General features: G+C 38.1%; 2 protein-coding genes across 5 annotated transcripts in view; both read right to left on the bottom strand.

The window, feature by feature from the left end:
• The window catches only part of sar1aa (secretion associated, Ras related GTPase 1Aa), a 40,979-nt gene extending 31,598 nt beyond the window's left edge, over positions 1 to 9,381 (bottom strand). Inside the window, exons 1-7 of one of the 4 annotated variants that reach the window (XM_085466473.1) lie at positions 9,316 to 9,381; positions 7,861 to 7,933; positions 7,010 to 7,129; positions 6,340 to 6,405; positions 5,266 to 5,369; positions 5,029 to 5,160; positions 7 to 145 (exon numbers count right to left, since the gene is read on the bottom strand). In XM_085466473.1, coding sequence (XP_085322599.1) covers positions 68 to 145; positions 5,029 to 5,160; positions 5,266 to 5,369; positions 6,340 to 6,405; positions 7,010 to 7,129; positions 7,861 to 7,918 — 558 coding nt within the window. In that variant the 5' untranslated portion in view covers positions 7,919 to 7,933; positions 9,316 to 9,381 and the 3' untranslated portion in view covers positions 7 to 67. Of the gene's footprint in view, positions 1 to 6; positions 146 to 4,629; positions 4,936 to 5,028; positions 5,161 to 5,265; positions 5,370 to 6,339; positions 6,428 to 7,009; positions 7,130 to 7,860; positions 7,934 to 9,315 lie in introns of those variants that run through there. The other 3 variants (XM_085466472.1, XR_014921982.1, XM_085466474.1) reach the window with 3 other exon arrangements.
• Positions 9,382 to 10,207: 826 nt separating this feature from the next.
• ppa1a (inorganic pyrophosphatase 1a) lies at positions 10,208 to 13,541 on the bottom strand. Its single transcript, XM_085467238.1, has 11 exons — positions 13,463 to 13,541; positions 13,206 to 13,270; positions 12,813 to 12,866; positions 12,555 to 12,674; positions 12,383 to 12,469; positions 12,174 to 12,300; positions 11,937 to 12,064; positions 11,678 to 11,763; positions 11,127 to 11,196; positions 10,779 to 10,818; positions 10,208 to 10,699 (listed from the first exon to the last, which is right to left on the bottom strand). The coding sequence occupies exons 1-11, from the start codon at positions 13,521 to 13,523 to the stop codon at positions 10,671 to 10,673; spliced, it is 867 nt and encodes a 288-aa protein (XP_085323364.1). The 5' UTR covers positions 13,524 to 13,541; the 3' UTR covers positions 10,208 to 10,670.
• Positions 13,542 to 13,632: the final 91 nt, after the last annotated feature.

Genomic DNA, 13,632 nt, shown 5'->3' with positions numbered 1-13,632 from the left:
TCGTATGTTGACTTTTATTCTTACACAGTATATCACAGATTAAAATGACCACTTAGAGACGGATGTGTTAGGAATCGTAGTGACGGTGGCACCGAGTCACACGCTGTCTTTCACTATATTTGATTGTGAGTATTTTTAGATGATCCTGCAAGACATGCAAAGAAAACTGTGCTCAGGTGCCTGTGGGGAAATTACTGTATAAGATAAAGCTAAATTAACTGTCCTCATTATACTGGGAGAAAATAACCTGAAACTTAGCCTGCCACACACAGCCATTTCTGCTTATACTAAATCATGAGCTGGTTGTGTAAACATGAATAGAACTATGTTCTTATCAACTTTCCCCAAAATAGTGCATGAAACACAGAAGGCTGTCACAGCTAAGGCATGCTAAAGCTGTCAGTACATTTAATCATGTTTAACAAGGCATTGACAAAAACTAATGTCATCATGCAGCCTGGGAATATTTACAGACATATTTGGGTCCCACCTCATGCTAGAAGAACAAATTACAGCAGCTGGCTGCTAAATGAATGATAAATGTTTAAGACGGCACTGTTTGAGGTCAAACGGATTACGCAATTGGGAATGAATGGATCTGAACTTCGTTACTTAGCAATCCTGCTCAGTTAAAATCCTTGGATCAAACCACTTTGTTGTGAATAGGGTCTGACGAATCTAAATGCAAGCGTCAAACGTGCAGCGATTTCAAAGCCAGGACTAAAAAATTCAAAGTAATTTCTCAGAAAAGTGACAACCAGTGAATGGCCAAAAGAATTGAGTTAATGTGGTCACTTCTCTTGGAGAGTATTAGAAGTCTGGCAGCGCTCTGAAATAGCTGCAGTCTGCTGATATTACGGGGTGCATCACCATAATTAAGCCTGGAGATAAAAGCATTAAAGCCTTGCTACACGTCGATGAGTGAAAGGAAATTTTCCGTGATGTGCTTCGGCTGAAAAAAAAAAACCATGACTGCATCTGCTTGAGTTGCTTGGGGTATTTAATGACAGGTCTGAATCAAAAATTACTCCAAGATTACCAGCTTGGGGCTTCATTTTGGCTGATAACTTAGACACACACACAAAATGAATATTTAGGAACCATCTGTAGCAGCAGTCCCAAGTCTTGCGATTCTATCCCCATTCTTATTTTATTAGTAAAATAATGTTTTTTTAATCATTACAGTTTGGAAAGGAGGTTTATTACTTCTTGTAATAACTATATTAATAATTCTGTTTTGTAATTGTATTCCATCTGGAAAGATCAGGTTTCCCAGTGGCATTAAATTAAAAGTTAAATCCTGGCTCCAAAAATCCATATTTATAGCAATTCCACCTGAAAAAGGAATACTAGCATGTGAAAACCAGTGGAAAAAGAATCAATCAAAGAGACAGGGCCAGTTTGGTCTATAAAAAGCAGGTTTTATTACATGTCAACTGCTTATTAAGTAGATCAAACTTTCACATCGTTCTGTGTGGGTGATGTTATTTAACATGAACCTATATTCACTGATAACTGCTGAAAATATCAAATCCAGTACTATACAGTTACAAATAAGTCCTTCATAGTGTTTTTTTCAAGAGCAGTAACTGTACAAGCATTTACATCAGTATTATACATAATTTACATGTGTTCGGTAAGTGGTACACAACGCTGTTGAAAGGAAAAGCAGTTTGTTAACACGCATGCTACATTTTAGTAAACAAACGAGACTCCCTGTATGAAGTCTGTTTTTATACACATCTTTTAATCTGGGTTGTAAATATTCCTTCACATATTAATAAACCACATATCTAAACTGTAAACAAGGGCTGCTGAAAATATGGTGCAAAGATCACATGCCTCTCTTCCTGTTTTTGTACTTCATGTTTCTCGTAATGAGGATATAAATGTATACAGTGCGTTGTAAAAAATTAATTAATAAAAATCAATAAAATATTTTCATGCATCGACTAAGAAAAAAAAACAAAAAAATGAATCAAAAGCAAACTTAAATTTCAAGTATGCTGAATAAGATCAGATTAATTTGTGTAGTTAAGCATGTAAACGTTTGCATGTGCACTCTTGTATCTTTTCAGACAGTCATAAAGTACCTGCAACACTTGAACCTGGGTAGTTATTGAATTTAATTTACAGTGGGGCAAAAAAGTATTTAGTCAGCCACCGATTGTGCAAGTTCCCCCACTTAAAATGATGACAGAGGTCAGTAATTTGCACCAGAGGTACACTTCAACTGTGAGAGACAGAATGTGAAAAAAAAATCCATGAATCCACATGGTAGGATTTGTAAAGAATTTATTCGTAAATTAGGGTGGAAAATAAGTATTTGGTCACCTCGAACAAGGAAAATCTCTGGCTCTCACAGACCTGTAACGTCTTCTGTAAGAAGCTTTTCTGTCCCCCACTCGTTACCTGTATGAATGGCACCTGTTTGAACTCATCATCTGTATAAAAGACACCTGTCCACAGCCTCAAACAGTCAGACTCCAAACTCCGCCATGGCCAAGACCAAACAGCTTTCGAAGGACACCAGGAAAAGTATTGTAGACCTGCATCAGACTGGGAAGAGTGAATCTACAATAGGCAAGCAGCTTGGTGTGAAAAAATCTGTGGGAGCAATCATCAGAAAATGGAAGACATACAAGACCACTGATAATCTCCCTCGATCTGGGGCTCCACACAAGATCTCATCCCGTGGGGTCAAAATGATCATGAGAACGGTGAGCAAAGATCCCAGAACCACACGGGGGGACCTGGTGAATGACCTGCAGAGAGCTGGGACCAAAGTAACAAAGGTCACCATCAGTAACACACTACAACGGCAGGGAATCAAATCCCGCAGTGCCAGACGTGTTCCGCTGCTGAAGCCAGTGCATGTCCAGGCCCGTCTGAAGTTTGCCAGAGAGCACATGGATGATACAGCAGAGGATTGGGAGAATGTCATGTGGTCAGATGAAACCAAAGTAGAACTTTTTGGTATAAACTCAACTCGTCGTGTTTGGAGGAAGAAGAATACTGAGTTGCATCCCAAGAACACCATACCTACTGTGAAGCATGGGGGTGGAAACATCATGCTATGGGGCTGTTTTTCTGCCAAGGGGACAGGACGACTGATCCGTGTTAAGGACAGAATGAATGGGGCCATGTATCGTGAGATTTTGAGCCAAAACCTCCTTCCATCAGTGAGAACTTTGAAGATGAAACGAGGCTGGGTCTTCCAACATGACAATGATCCAAAACACACCGCCCGGGCAACAAAGGAGTGGCTCCGTAAGAAGCATTTGAAAGTCCTGGAGTGGCCTAGCCAGTCTCCAGACCTCAACCCCATAGAAAATCTGTGGCGGGAGTTGAAAGTCCGTGTTGCTCGGCGACAGCCCCAAAACATCACTGCTCTCGAGAAGATCTGCATGGAGGAATGGGCCAAAATACCAGCTACTGTGTGTGCAAACCTGGTAAAGACCTATAGTAAACGTTTGACCTCTGTTATTGCCAACAAAGGTTATGTTACAAAGTATTGAGTTGTATTTTTGTTATTGACCAAATACTTATTTTCCACCCTGATTTACGAATAAATTCTTTACAAATCCTACCATGTGGATTCATGGATTTTTTTTTCATATTCTGTCTCTCACAGTTGAAGTGTACCTCTGGTGCAAATTACTGACCTCTGTCATCATTTTAGGTGGGGGAACTTGCACAATCGGTGGCTGACTAAATACTTTTTTGCCCCACTGTATATCTCAGGCTCTAGATACAATGAATGAATAAATAAATAAATAAAACCCTTTTTTCAGTCTCTTATTCAAATATTGCTGCTTTAACTTGGACTTTTTTCTATGCTTGATTCAAGTAAGACCATGAGGAAATACTGAGCAGAGAGATGAGACACTCTTTTAGTGGGTGCTGGTTAAGACGAAGATGAAAAGACTCAAAAATACATATATTCTTTCCTAGTCTGACCTATATTCTATGAGGGATGGTTTTTTTCTTACAGTCTTTGTAATATAATAAAGCAAAGGACAGCTTTTTTATCTTTCAATTCTATACTGGACGGCCCATAAATAAGTCGGTCCTCCTGTCAAATTAGCTGCCTTCAACCCAGATCTCTACGCGTACAGGTTGATTTCACAAAAACCAACAAGCCAGCTTCATTAAGATGCCGAAAGCAAGCAGCACATTAATCACAGCACACTTATCAACATGATGTCTAATTTCACTCAGTGTACGCCATCATCTTTTCATTTAACAATTTTCACCTTTCTTGATGACCATAAATGAGATTTTTATGTTATTTTGGCTCAGCACTCAGCATTGAAGATGTTTTTTTGTTGAAGTCCCAACATCTGGGCCTGTTAATCCCAAGTCATTAGCATACATCTTTGGCTTTATGTTTTAAATGCTAAGGCTGTGCACTAACAGACAAAACGAACTAAAAAATATCTTCTGTAGTTTCTTATTTATCTACAAGAATCTGAAAATCTAAACTAGACCGTCTTAACGCAATTAGCTAGCCCCTCACGATCCCCTTGAGCCCTTCTGTTTCATCACTCGCTCACTACTAAATTCCAAGATAAACACAGAAGTAATGCAACACTGAACCGTGCATTACTGCATAATGCATGGCTGTAATCTGGTATAACGCAACCTAATTTATATTTCATGCAACTCAATTGTCTCTCAAATTAATAACACATTTAGGACAGTTCATGTGGATTTAGGAATTAAAATATTCTTAGTAGTAAGACCTGAAATTTGGATGGGCTGACACTCACTAAGGATCAAACTTCTACATCCTTTTTGGTTAAGCTCATCTCTTTGTCAGTCGATATACTGTGATAACCATCTGAAACCTTCCCCATAGCCTTGTTTTTTCAACACGCTGCACATGAAAATCTCCAGGGGTCGAGCATTCAGCTCCTTCAGCAACACATTTCCCTGTCAGTTACAACAAGGATCAATTAGAATGACGATCATATGTGCTCCTGCATATTTCTGTGAATTAAGAAAGAATCCTCAAGACATGCCTACCTTCCCGGTAACTTGGCCATCAAGAGCAAAAGCTCCTCTAAGTCCTCCTTCGCTGATAGCTTCGGGGCGGTCAATTTTATTACCTAACACCAACACTGGTACATTGACTATGGTCTCATCTGCAAGGAGAGCCTAGAAAAAATAAAAGAGAGACAAACTAACCAGCAATCCATTGCTAACACACAAAAACAGTCCTGTGTGGTGGAAACCGTTTGTAACAGCAATGTTTAACCTTACATCAAGTTCAGTCTTGGATTCTGTGAGTCTGTCATGATCTGCACAGTCTACAAGAAAGACGACTCCATTCACAGCTGGCAGGTAGTTCTTCCAAACTCTTCGTGCTATAAAGAAGGGAAAACGGCTGTGAATTAGCTGCGATTGCAACAACTCAACATGAGTCTCTGAAATGCAGCAGTCTAACTATAAACCTTTGAAAATATAATTATGTCCTTTCTCCTGTAGAGAAGCGGTAGTTTACACATCCTCACATCTAAATACACACAAATACAGATTAACTATTTTCAGCTAATATGGCTAATTACGCCTCAAGTCAAGTTTAAGCTGCTTGCCACTAATAGCACTGATAAACAGTGTTACTTATCTAATTTTAAAGTCTAATTAGACAGCAATGGACAGATGTGGAAATAGCATTTTAATTTGACTGTACAAATCAAATATGGGTTTTTGTCTTACCAACGGATTTAGATCATTTGGATAATGATTTTCAAATGAAACTATAGAGGGTTAGTTTTCTCTATATTTATTTTTAATAGCACTGGTACAAATTCTAATTACAATACATCCTGCCTTTAAATTTTCTGTTGACATGCGTACAATGAATCAGATCACTCAGCATTCAAGCGTGAATGCATGCGCTAAAAATATCAAATTGAAGAAAAACAACAGATCAGTGTGACGGGGGTCTACAGAGACATCATGTGGCAGCCATGTGCACTGATTTGTCAACCTGTCAGTTTGGTTATACATGTTTCTGATGACAGGAGGTGCTACCGTTGAAGATAACATAGGCAGCAGTCACTAATCTTCAACTTACAATAGTACAAGTATATTTTGTGATCTAGTAAACCCGTTTCCTCTCATTTCTGTATTTAATAAACGTTAAAACCAAATGAATGGGGCGATGTGAACACATATGCTAAAGGTTTGAGAATCAATCAGATGCTCTAAGCCCACAGAAATGTAGTGTTGTTGCTATCCTGTGCTAAATAACTTAAATAAATAACACAAACAAAATAGATACAAAAAATTCAATAGCGTCTCACTGCCAGCAAAAATGGAAATAGATCTCACCTTGTACATGTCCTCCGAGATCAAACGTAGTAAATGTCATGCCACCGATTGTTAGCTCTTCAGAAGCTTTGTGTGAAAGAAAATACACCTGAGATGTTTTCGCACATGAGAAAATTTGAGATGCACAGACAGAGGAATGTCAATGACATGCAGAGACCTGCACTGCTAAAAGATGATGTTAGACTAATCGCAACTTTGAGGCCACAAATTAAAGGAGCCCCAATGATGGTGACATACAGCAGGGTGGGAAGACTGCCAGCTATAAAGTAATAGGCGGGGTCACTTTATGCAAAGATAAGGCTTAAAGGTGTCAATCGCTTAACTAATAAAGACAATTTTTTACTATTACACAACACATAAGACAGTCTATATGACAGGTGACACCTTTATAAGAGAATGTATAAAAGTAATAAAGTATATGTTGAGGAACACTACAGTACACTATCAACACTTTAATGAAATACTTGCATCTTAAAAATAAATCAGCCATTATCTATTTACCATATAATAACTGTATAAGCAGCACAATAACAAGGCCAATATCACATGGTTTTAGGAGCATGGTATTTTTAGAAGACAGCGCGATCACAACCTGTGGCCTAATATAAAGAAAAATCCAAAACCTGGAAAAACAGCACATGGGTAATATGCACTCTGAGTATCCCCTTACTTGGATGCAGTGTTGGAACGTGCTGCCCAAGCCTGTCATCTTTCAGCATGTGTAGGAGCGTTGTTTTACCGGCATTGTCCAGGCCCAGGAAAACTAGCTTCCCACTCTTTTTGTAAAGACCTGAAAGGATTCAGAAGAATTCTTATTTTATTCCACTTCACGCTGCGCTGCAGCTCTATCACCTCTGAGTTTGCTGGTCTGCTGACCTCAGAGAATGAGACGGGACATGTGGGTGAAACAGCTCAGACAAGAGCACGACCATTAAGGGACTTAAAAACAAATAAAAGGATCTTAAAAAAATCGAGCGGCTACATTTTGCACCAGCTGGAGGCGAACAATTGGAGGCCTGGCTAATTTAAATAAAAAGTATATTATAGTTATTAAAATGTGATGTTTAAAAAAGCATGTATTACTGTTTCAAGGTTGCACAAAGTTGACAGAAGAGGCTTGATTTTTGACAGCAGCCTCAAATGTAAAAAGCAGGATTTTACCACTGTGTTTACGTGAGAATGGAGCTGTACAGTAGGATCCATTTTCCGACCTGAATTTGTGATTATAGTGCTGTGGTGAGTTTTTAACCCAGACTGGAACACTTAAAGAATTGCATGCCCATGTTTGTAAAGATTTGATTTCCAAAGCTATCTATATGTTGGAAATCTTGCTACTATAGGCAGTTTATATAAGCTTCAACCAGATTGATTAACTGGTGTAGGAGAAGTTAGGGAACAGACATATATGCATATGCTGTGATCATTGTAGTAACATGTCAGTGCCTGAACAAAATGCACCAAGCTTAGGATGGGAGTACTTAGAATGGGGTACATCATTTCAGAGCAGCACACAGTACTCACCTAAGAACTGTAAAATACTACTAAACCCCCTGTAGATCCAGTCAAATAAAAATGACATCCTGACAGCGTGCACCTAAAACAAGAAACAAAGCAGTTTACTAGACAAATTAAAATATGAAAAGCATAGAGATGCCAGCATTATGATGCAATGTTTACATATTTTCTTAAGAGCATAGTGGGTTTGATTTGTTTATCTACAGTGGACTGGAGACTCCAAGCTTATCGATTTCTTTTAGCAACGTTTCCACATAGCAGAGAAATGATGTACAACTAATGCTAGTGGAGCGGTTATAAGGGAGTCTATAAGGATTCTGACCTACACAGAATCAATAATGGCATCAAATAAATTTTATAAACGTACATCAACATTTATGTAAGTAACTCCCAATACAATGTTTAAGCAAAGTAGTATTTATTGCAGGATTTCTGATTTGCAAAGAAACATATCTTTCTAACAGATGCCATTTTGGCTGGTCAAACTGAGTCATCATACCTAAAATTGGGCAAGTAATAATGTGTGTAAGAGCCATGCCAAAAAGTGATTGTCTGCCAAGTCTAATATCTTTGCTTATATTGGTAGTGAACAGGATTTACAAAGGAAATATATATCAAATAAAGAAATTTTGCAAGTGTCTTTATGACTTTGAGTTATTATACCTATTCTGTGTTCTACACTGTGCTCAATCCAGACCTTTTTGGCCACTTAAAAGATCCGTATACAACTGTTTTTGTTAGCATTTTAGCAATTTATGCTGTCCTCTTGTTCAAATTGTCCTTGAAAAATACTTTTTTATGTCAATTAGAATTTTTACCTGGATAAATAAAAAAAATCATATAAAGTGACTTTGCCAAAAGCTGATTGCAGCTTCTACCATGTGACAGGAATTTTTCTGGTTCAAAATTACTTGATATCATTCATTAGAGATATGTTTAACCATTATTATAGGTTAACAAGTCACTTACAACAGCTAATCCCTTTTCGGCACTGGTCGAAATGAGTCTACAGCTCATAACATGAGGCATCGATAGGGTTTTTTCATATCTGTGACATAACAAACTGTTATCTCCTTCACCCACAGGTGTAGCAAGGCAACTAGCAGCGATGCTACCCATCTGTACCTAATGAAATATTTACAAAGACTAATTGTTAGATCTGACTTAATGTTTCCCCATGAAACGAAAGCAGAAACAGTGGTGCAGTTTTAAAGGACACCGCAGTATTTAGCTTCCTGCTTCGGCAAGTCTTGTGAAAGATTACCCTGGTCAGCTAGTTAGCATTGACATTGTTAGCCCCGGCTCTTTCTAGAATCTGACCACAAGTGGGTCAAGACACTGTTTAAGAAACGAAAAACCGCGAGTGAAACCCAACATAAGAGACAGCAACACCAGAACAGGCTGTTTCCCATTGACTTGTTAAATAAAAACGACAGTACTCTCTGAGTTTAGCTCGCTTACCTGCAGCACTGACAAGCTGACAGTTCTCGGTAGTATCGCTGGTCTCCTTGGAAACAGTCAATCAGGGGCCTCCTCTTCTTCCTCGTGCTTTAGAGTTTATCGCATGACTTGCATTGGTGCCCCCTCCCGTCGACCAGACGCAACCGATGCTGCAAAATGTGCTATTAATGTGTCCTGCGCTGTGAAAAGGTTACTATTCTTAAAATTTCAGAAGTTTTTGTCAGTACTTTCACTTTGTTCTGTTCTATACTTATACTGAATTGAGAAGAAATTATTGTATTTATACTCTTATACCTTTATTTGGCAGCTGTTGCAGCTTGTTCCTTTACTCATAAAGTAAGACTTTACAAGTAAGACTCTACCCATAAATACTGTGCTTGTAAAGTCTGCTTTGCTCCAGTCTCAATGAATAATTTATAGCTCAATAAAACTCTAGCCTTTCGTCCTGGAGTATGTTCAAAGAACCCAAAGCAGGGCTTAAAAACGAAAAACGTTTTGCAGACTTTCACAATAAGGTGATATCTGTTGCATTGCTCATTTTTAAGGGGTATGCTTCTCGTTTGGGGTGCAAGAGCTCCCGGGTTTAGATATGCACTTGTTCTAGCAAAAGCAGGACACAGCTAGAGGTAGTCTTTGAATATCTTGACCATATTATAATATTATATAAACTATATTTAGTGTTTCACCATATCTGATTTAAGTTACACATACATTATGCGCTAGGGCCTCTATTACTTGACCGTTTAGAGCACCCTTTATTTGCAAGTATAGTTTCTAACCACACTGTAAATGCCTTCAGTTCTTATTGAAGTGACTGTTTAATTGCAGGCTGCAGAAAAAAACAGCATGAGACCTTTTCACTCACAGCTAAAGGCTTTAATAGGAAGTCATTTATAATCTTAAACAGCTATTACATCTTAGGAACAGTACATACATCATGTAGTAGAATTGTCAATATTGTCATATAACCCAATGAATTATTGAATGTAAGACTGTAGAGAAATGGGTTTATATGCCTTTTATCAAATATTAAAGAAGTTTCTTTCTGTCTGTCTTAACAAATGCTGTTATCCACTTTAGAGTCACATTCTTTTGATAAACACAGGTAAATGGTTTAATATAGTGTTTATTTTTCAAAGTAAAATCAAATTGCATTAAAGTTAAATGACAAAAAATAATGAGAGCTTTCATGTGATCTGGATTAAAAAATAACCACATCAGCCAATGAAGGTTGAACAACCAGGCAAGTAAATGTTATATGAAATAAGCAAGACACATCAAATCCACAGGAATCAAGGAAGGAGGGATGTGGGAAGGCTTCACATATTTCCTGTTTCCACCCAGGCTTTACCTTCTCACTTGTCATAGTAGAACCATTTGTCAACTGAAAAAAAATAAAACATAAGATTTAAGTTCCATGAGGCAACAAAACAGAGTTGCTGCAAATATCTATAAACACCCACCTGAACTTGGAATAGGTTCTTCAGCTCCAAAAGCACATGCCTGTAAGCGTGATTAAATGGTGATATATTTATTTGCTTAACTAATCACCTTTAAAGTTCACGAGGAATACATGTGCATGTCATTAATAGACTAATTAAATGCTGCCAAGTTCTCAGGGCCTATTTTCTGTTTTACAGGAAGCCATTAGATGCTGGTTTCTTTTTGATCTCAAAAACATTACTCTTATAGAGAGCAGCTGGAGTGAAATGAAAGAAACTGCCTTTAGCATTTCTCTGTTTCTAGTTTCTTCACTAATCAAATAGGAAGGTATGAATGCTAACATGAATTTAAAAATAAAATGGACTTACAGATTTAACTACTGCCTCGGCATCCCCAGCAGAGCAGCAGAACGGACTATCTGAAACGCTGGTGTTCATGCTAATCAAAGAAAGGAAGACTTTTTTAAATAGAGCAATTTTCTGCCTATACGCATGTCTTTCTCACCACCCAAAAAGTGCACATATTTACAGTGTTTAGTGTTTTATTTGCTCCAAGAAACACATTACCAAAGCAGCTACAGTGCGGTGAAAAAGTATTTGCCCACTCCCTTGTTTCTTATATAGATTGGGTAGCATATTCCTGTTAATAAATGAAATTGTTTAATGCATTTTGCATTCCCTCGGTTTGACTCAAATTAAAGTTTGTTTGACGAACAAATCAGGAAGGGGGCCAAATGCTGTTTCACAACACTGTACATTATATTCTGTTGTCTTCCTGCTCTATCATCTATGCAATGTACAATCATTGGCTGGAGAAAATTAGGGCAGGAAGTGCATCTAATAGTATCTGTCACATAATGTTGCTGAGCTTTATATTTGCACAAAGCATTTTTTTTTTTCAAATTAATCAACTTGTTTACCAGTTTAACTCGCCGGCATTGGTCATCTTAGAAATCAGTGCCTTCCAAAACTCATGTGTGCTCTTCACTGTTTCAACGGCAAAGTCCTGGAGAATACAAAAGAACTACAAAATCAAAGCAACATCCCCAGCTATATGTCTCTAAACTGAAAATGTAATCATGTATGTATTGCGACAGATTCAGTATAGCTAAAAATATAATATCAGAAGTGTAGTCTGATGTCAAACCAAGACCTAGACTAAAATGCTGAACGCTGTACCCGGTCCTTGAACTCTCCGTTAAAAGCAAACTGATTTTCAGGTTTCCCATCTGGTACTTTGTATCTTTTAAACCAATCAACAGTTGCCTCCAGGTAGCCGGGCTTAAGTTGCCTCACATCATCAATATCTGCATGAAATGGAGAAAATGAAAAAAATAAATAAATTCCAAAAAGCTTGCACAGTCTTCGCGTATTTTCCAGCAACATAAACAACTTTAATTTTTAAGTTATCCCTACTGTTAAAACTGCCAGCTTCTGGGTCCTCAGTATTGATCACTATGACCTTCCAGTCTGTTTCACCCTCATCGATCAAAGCCAGAGTTCCCAAAACCTTCACTTTGATTACTTCTCCTCGAGAGCACACCTGAGGATTAAAGATACTGTTTTGAAAAAGCTGCAAAAAGCACCATTTCAGTAAGTCTCTTCAGCCAGACTTGTTCCAGTACCTTATTTCCTATGTCACATATATCGATGGGATCATTGTCTCCGCAGCATCCTGTGTCGCTGTCCTTGTGGTTGGGGTCTTCCCATGTCTGTTAAGGAGAAGTGTATGGGGTTAACTGAACAGAGACATGGCCTAGTTTCCTGCTGTACATATATCATCTGAGTGGGACTCGCCTGCGGTATAGCTCCATAATTCCAGATATAACCTTTATGGGGAAACACATTTGCTACATAACGAAGATTGCCCTTCTTCACGTCTTGCTTCAGTGGATTGAGAGGATCTTTAGTGGCAATCTGTGAAACAAAGACATTAAGTACAAAAATAAAAATAGAAAGAAGCAATGACTTAGATTGTAGTCACTACATTACCACAAATATGGGAGGGATCTTAGAAAGCAACAAATACATATTTTTGCAAGATATGTTATGTACCTCCATCTTTGCATTTGTCCACCTTGGAACTTCAACAATGGCATGAAAAATATTCTAAAAATGGTAAGAGACATAGCCTTGTTACTGTCGTACCTGATGATGAATTCTCCTAGTGGCTTATTGTGCTACTTATAGACTGGCATAATCGTTATCTAAGGTAGGATACAGATCATTGCACATATGCCTAAGGAGTTTCAAGAGAAACCCAGCAGCTACCACAGTTTTTGTTATCTATTCAGTGATTTGTCTAAATAGTCAAAATAAGGACATATGTATTTAAGAAATGTGAATAAATTAACCTACAAGGCAAAATACAGCACAATCAGCAGGTTTTCAATGATATAAGTTCTTCTCTAATATCCCAAAAGACTAACAGCCACACATGATGCTCACCTCTGCTTCATTTGCATAGATGGGTACATCGTGAAAGGGAGAGATGTATTTGCCCTCAGAGTTTTCTATGAAAAGAATTACACAGTTTCATCTCCCTATTCAAATAAATAATATGGGATCTTTACATCTACTTAACAGTAGTGCTCCTGTAATATACTGCTACATGTTATGCAAGCAGCTATTACACTATACAGAATCCATGAAGGAATTATTTCCCACAAACAGTCAAACTAGTTCATTCAAAGAGCTGTGCTTACTGAAATACACCCTGTACTCCTGGGTGTTCGGCCTGCCCTTCTCCTCGATGGTAAAGCTCATGTCTGCTGTTGGTTTAAACCCCTCCAAGTGTGGTCTGTTCACTAATTCAGCAGGACTAAGAAGCTCCCGGCAGACAGGCAGTCATGTAAGACAGGGGAGCAGACATGCG

Source organism: Copadichromis virginalis, linkage group LG8 (genome assembly GCF_057382275.1).
Source record: "Copadichromis virginalis isolate Kocher_CV1m ecotype Utaka linkage group LG8, C_Virginalis_male_GT1.1, whole genome shotgun sequence".
Taxonomy (NCBI): Eukaryota; Metazoa; Chordata; class Actinopteri; order Cichliformes; family Cichlidae; genus Copadichromis; species Copadichromis virginalis.
This window is presented reverse-complemented; position numbering and strand designations above follow the sequence as displayed.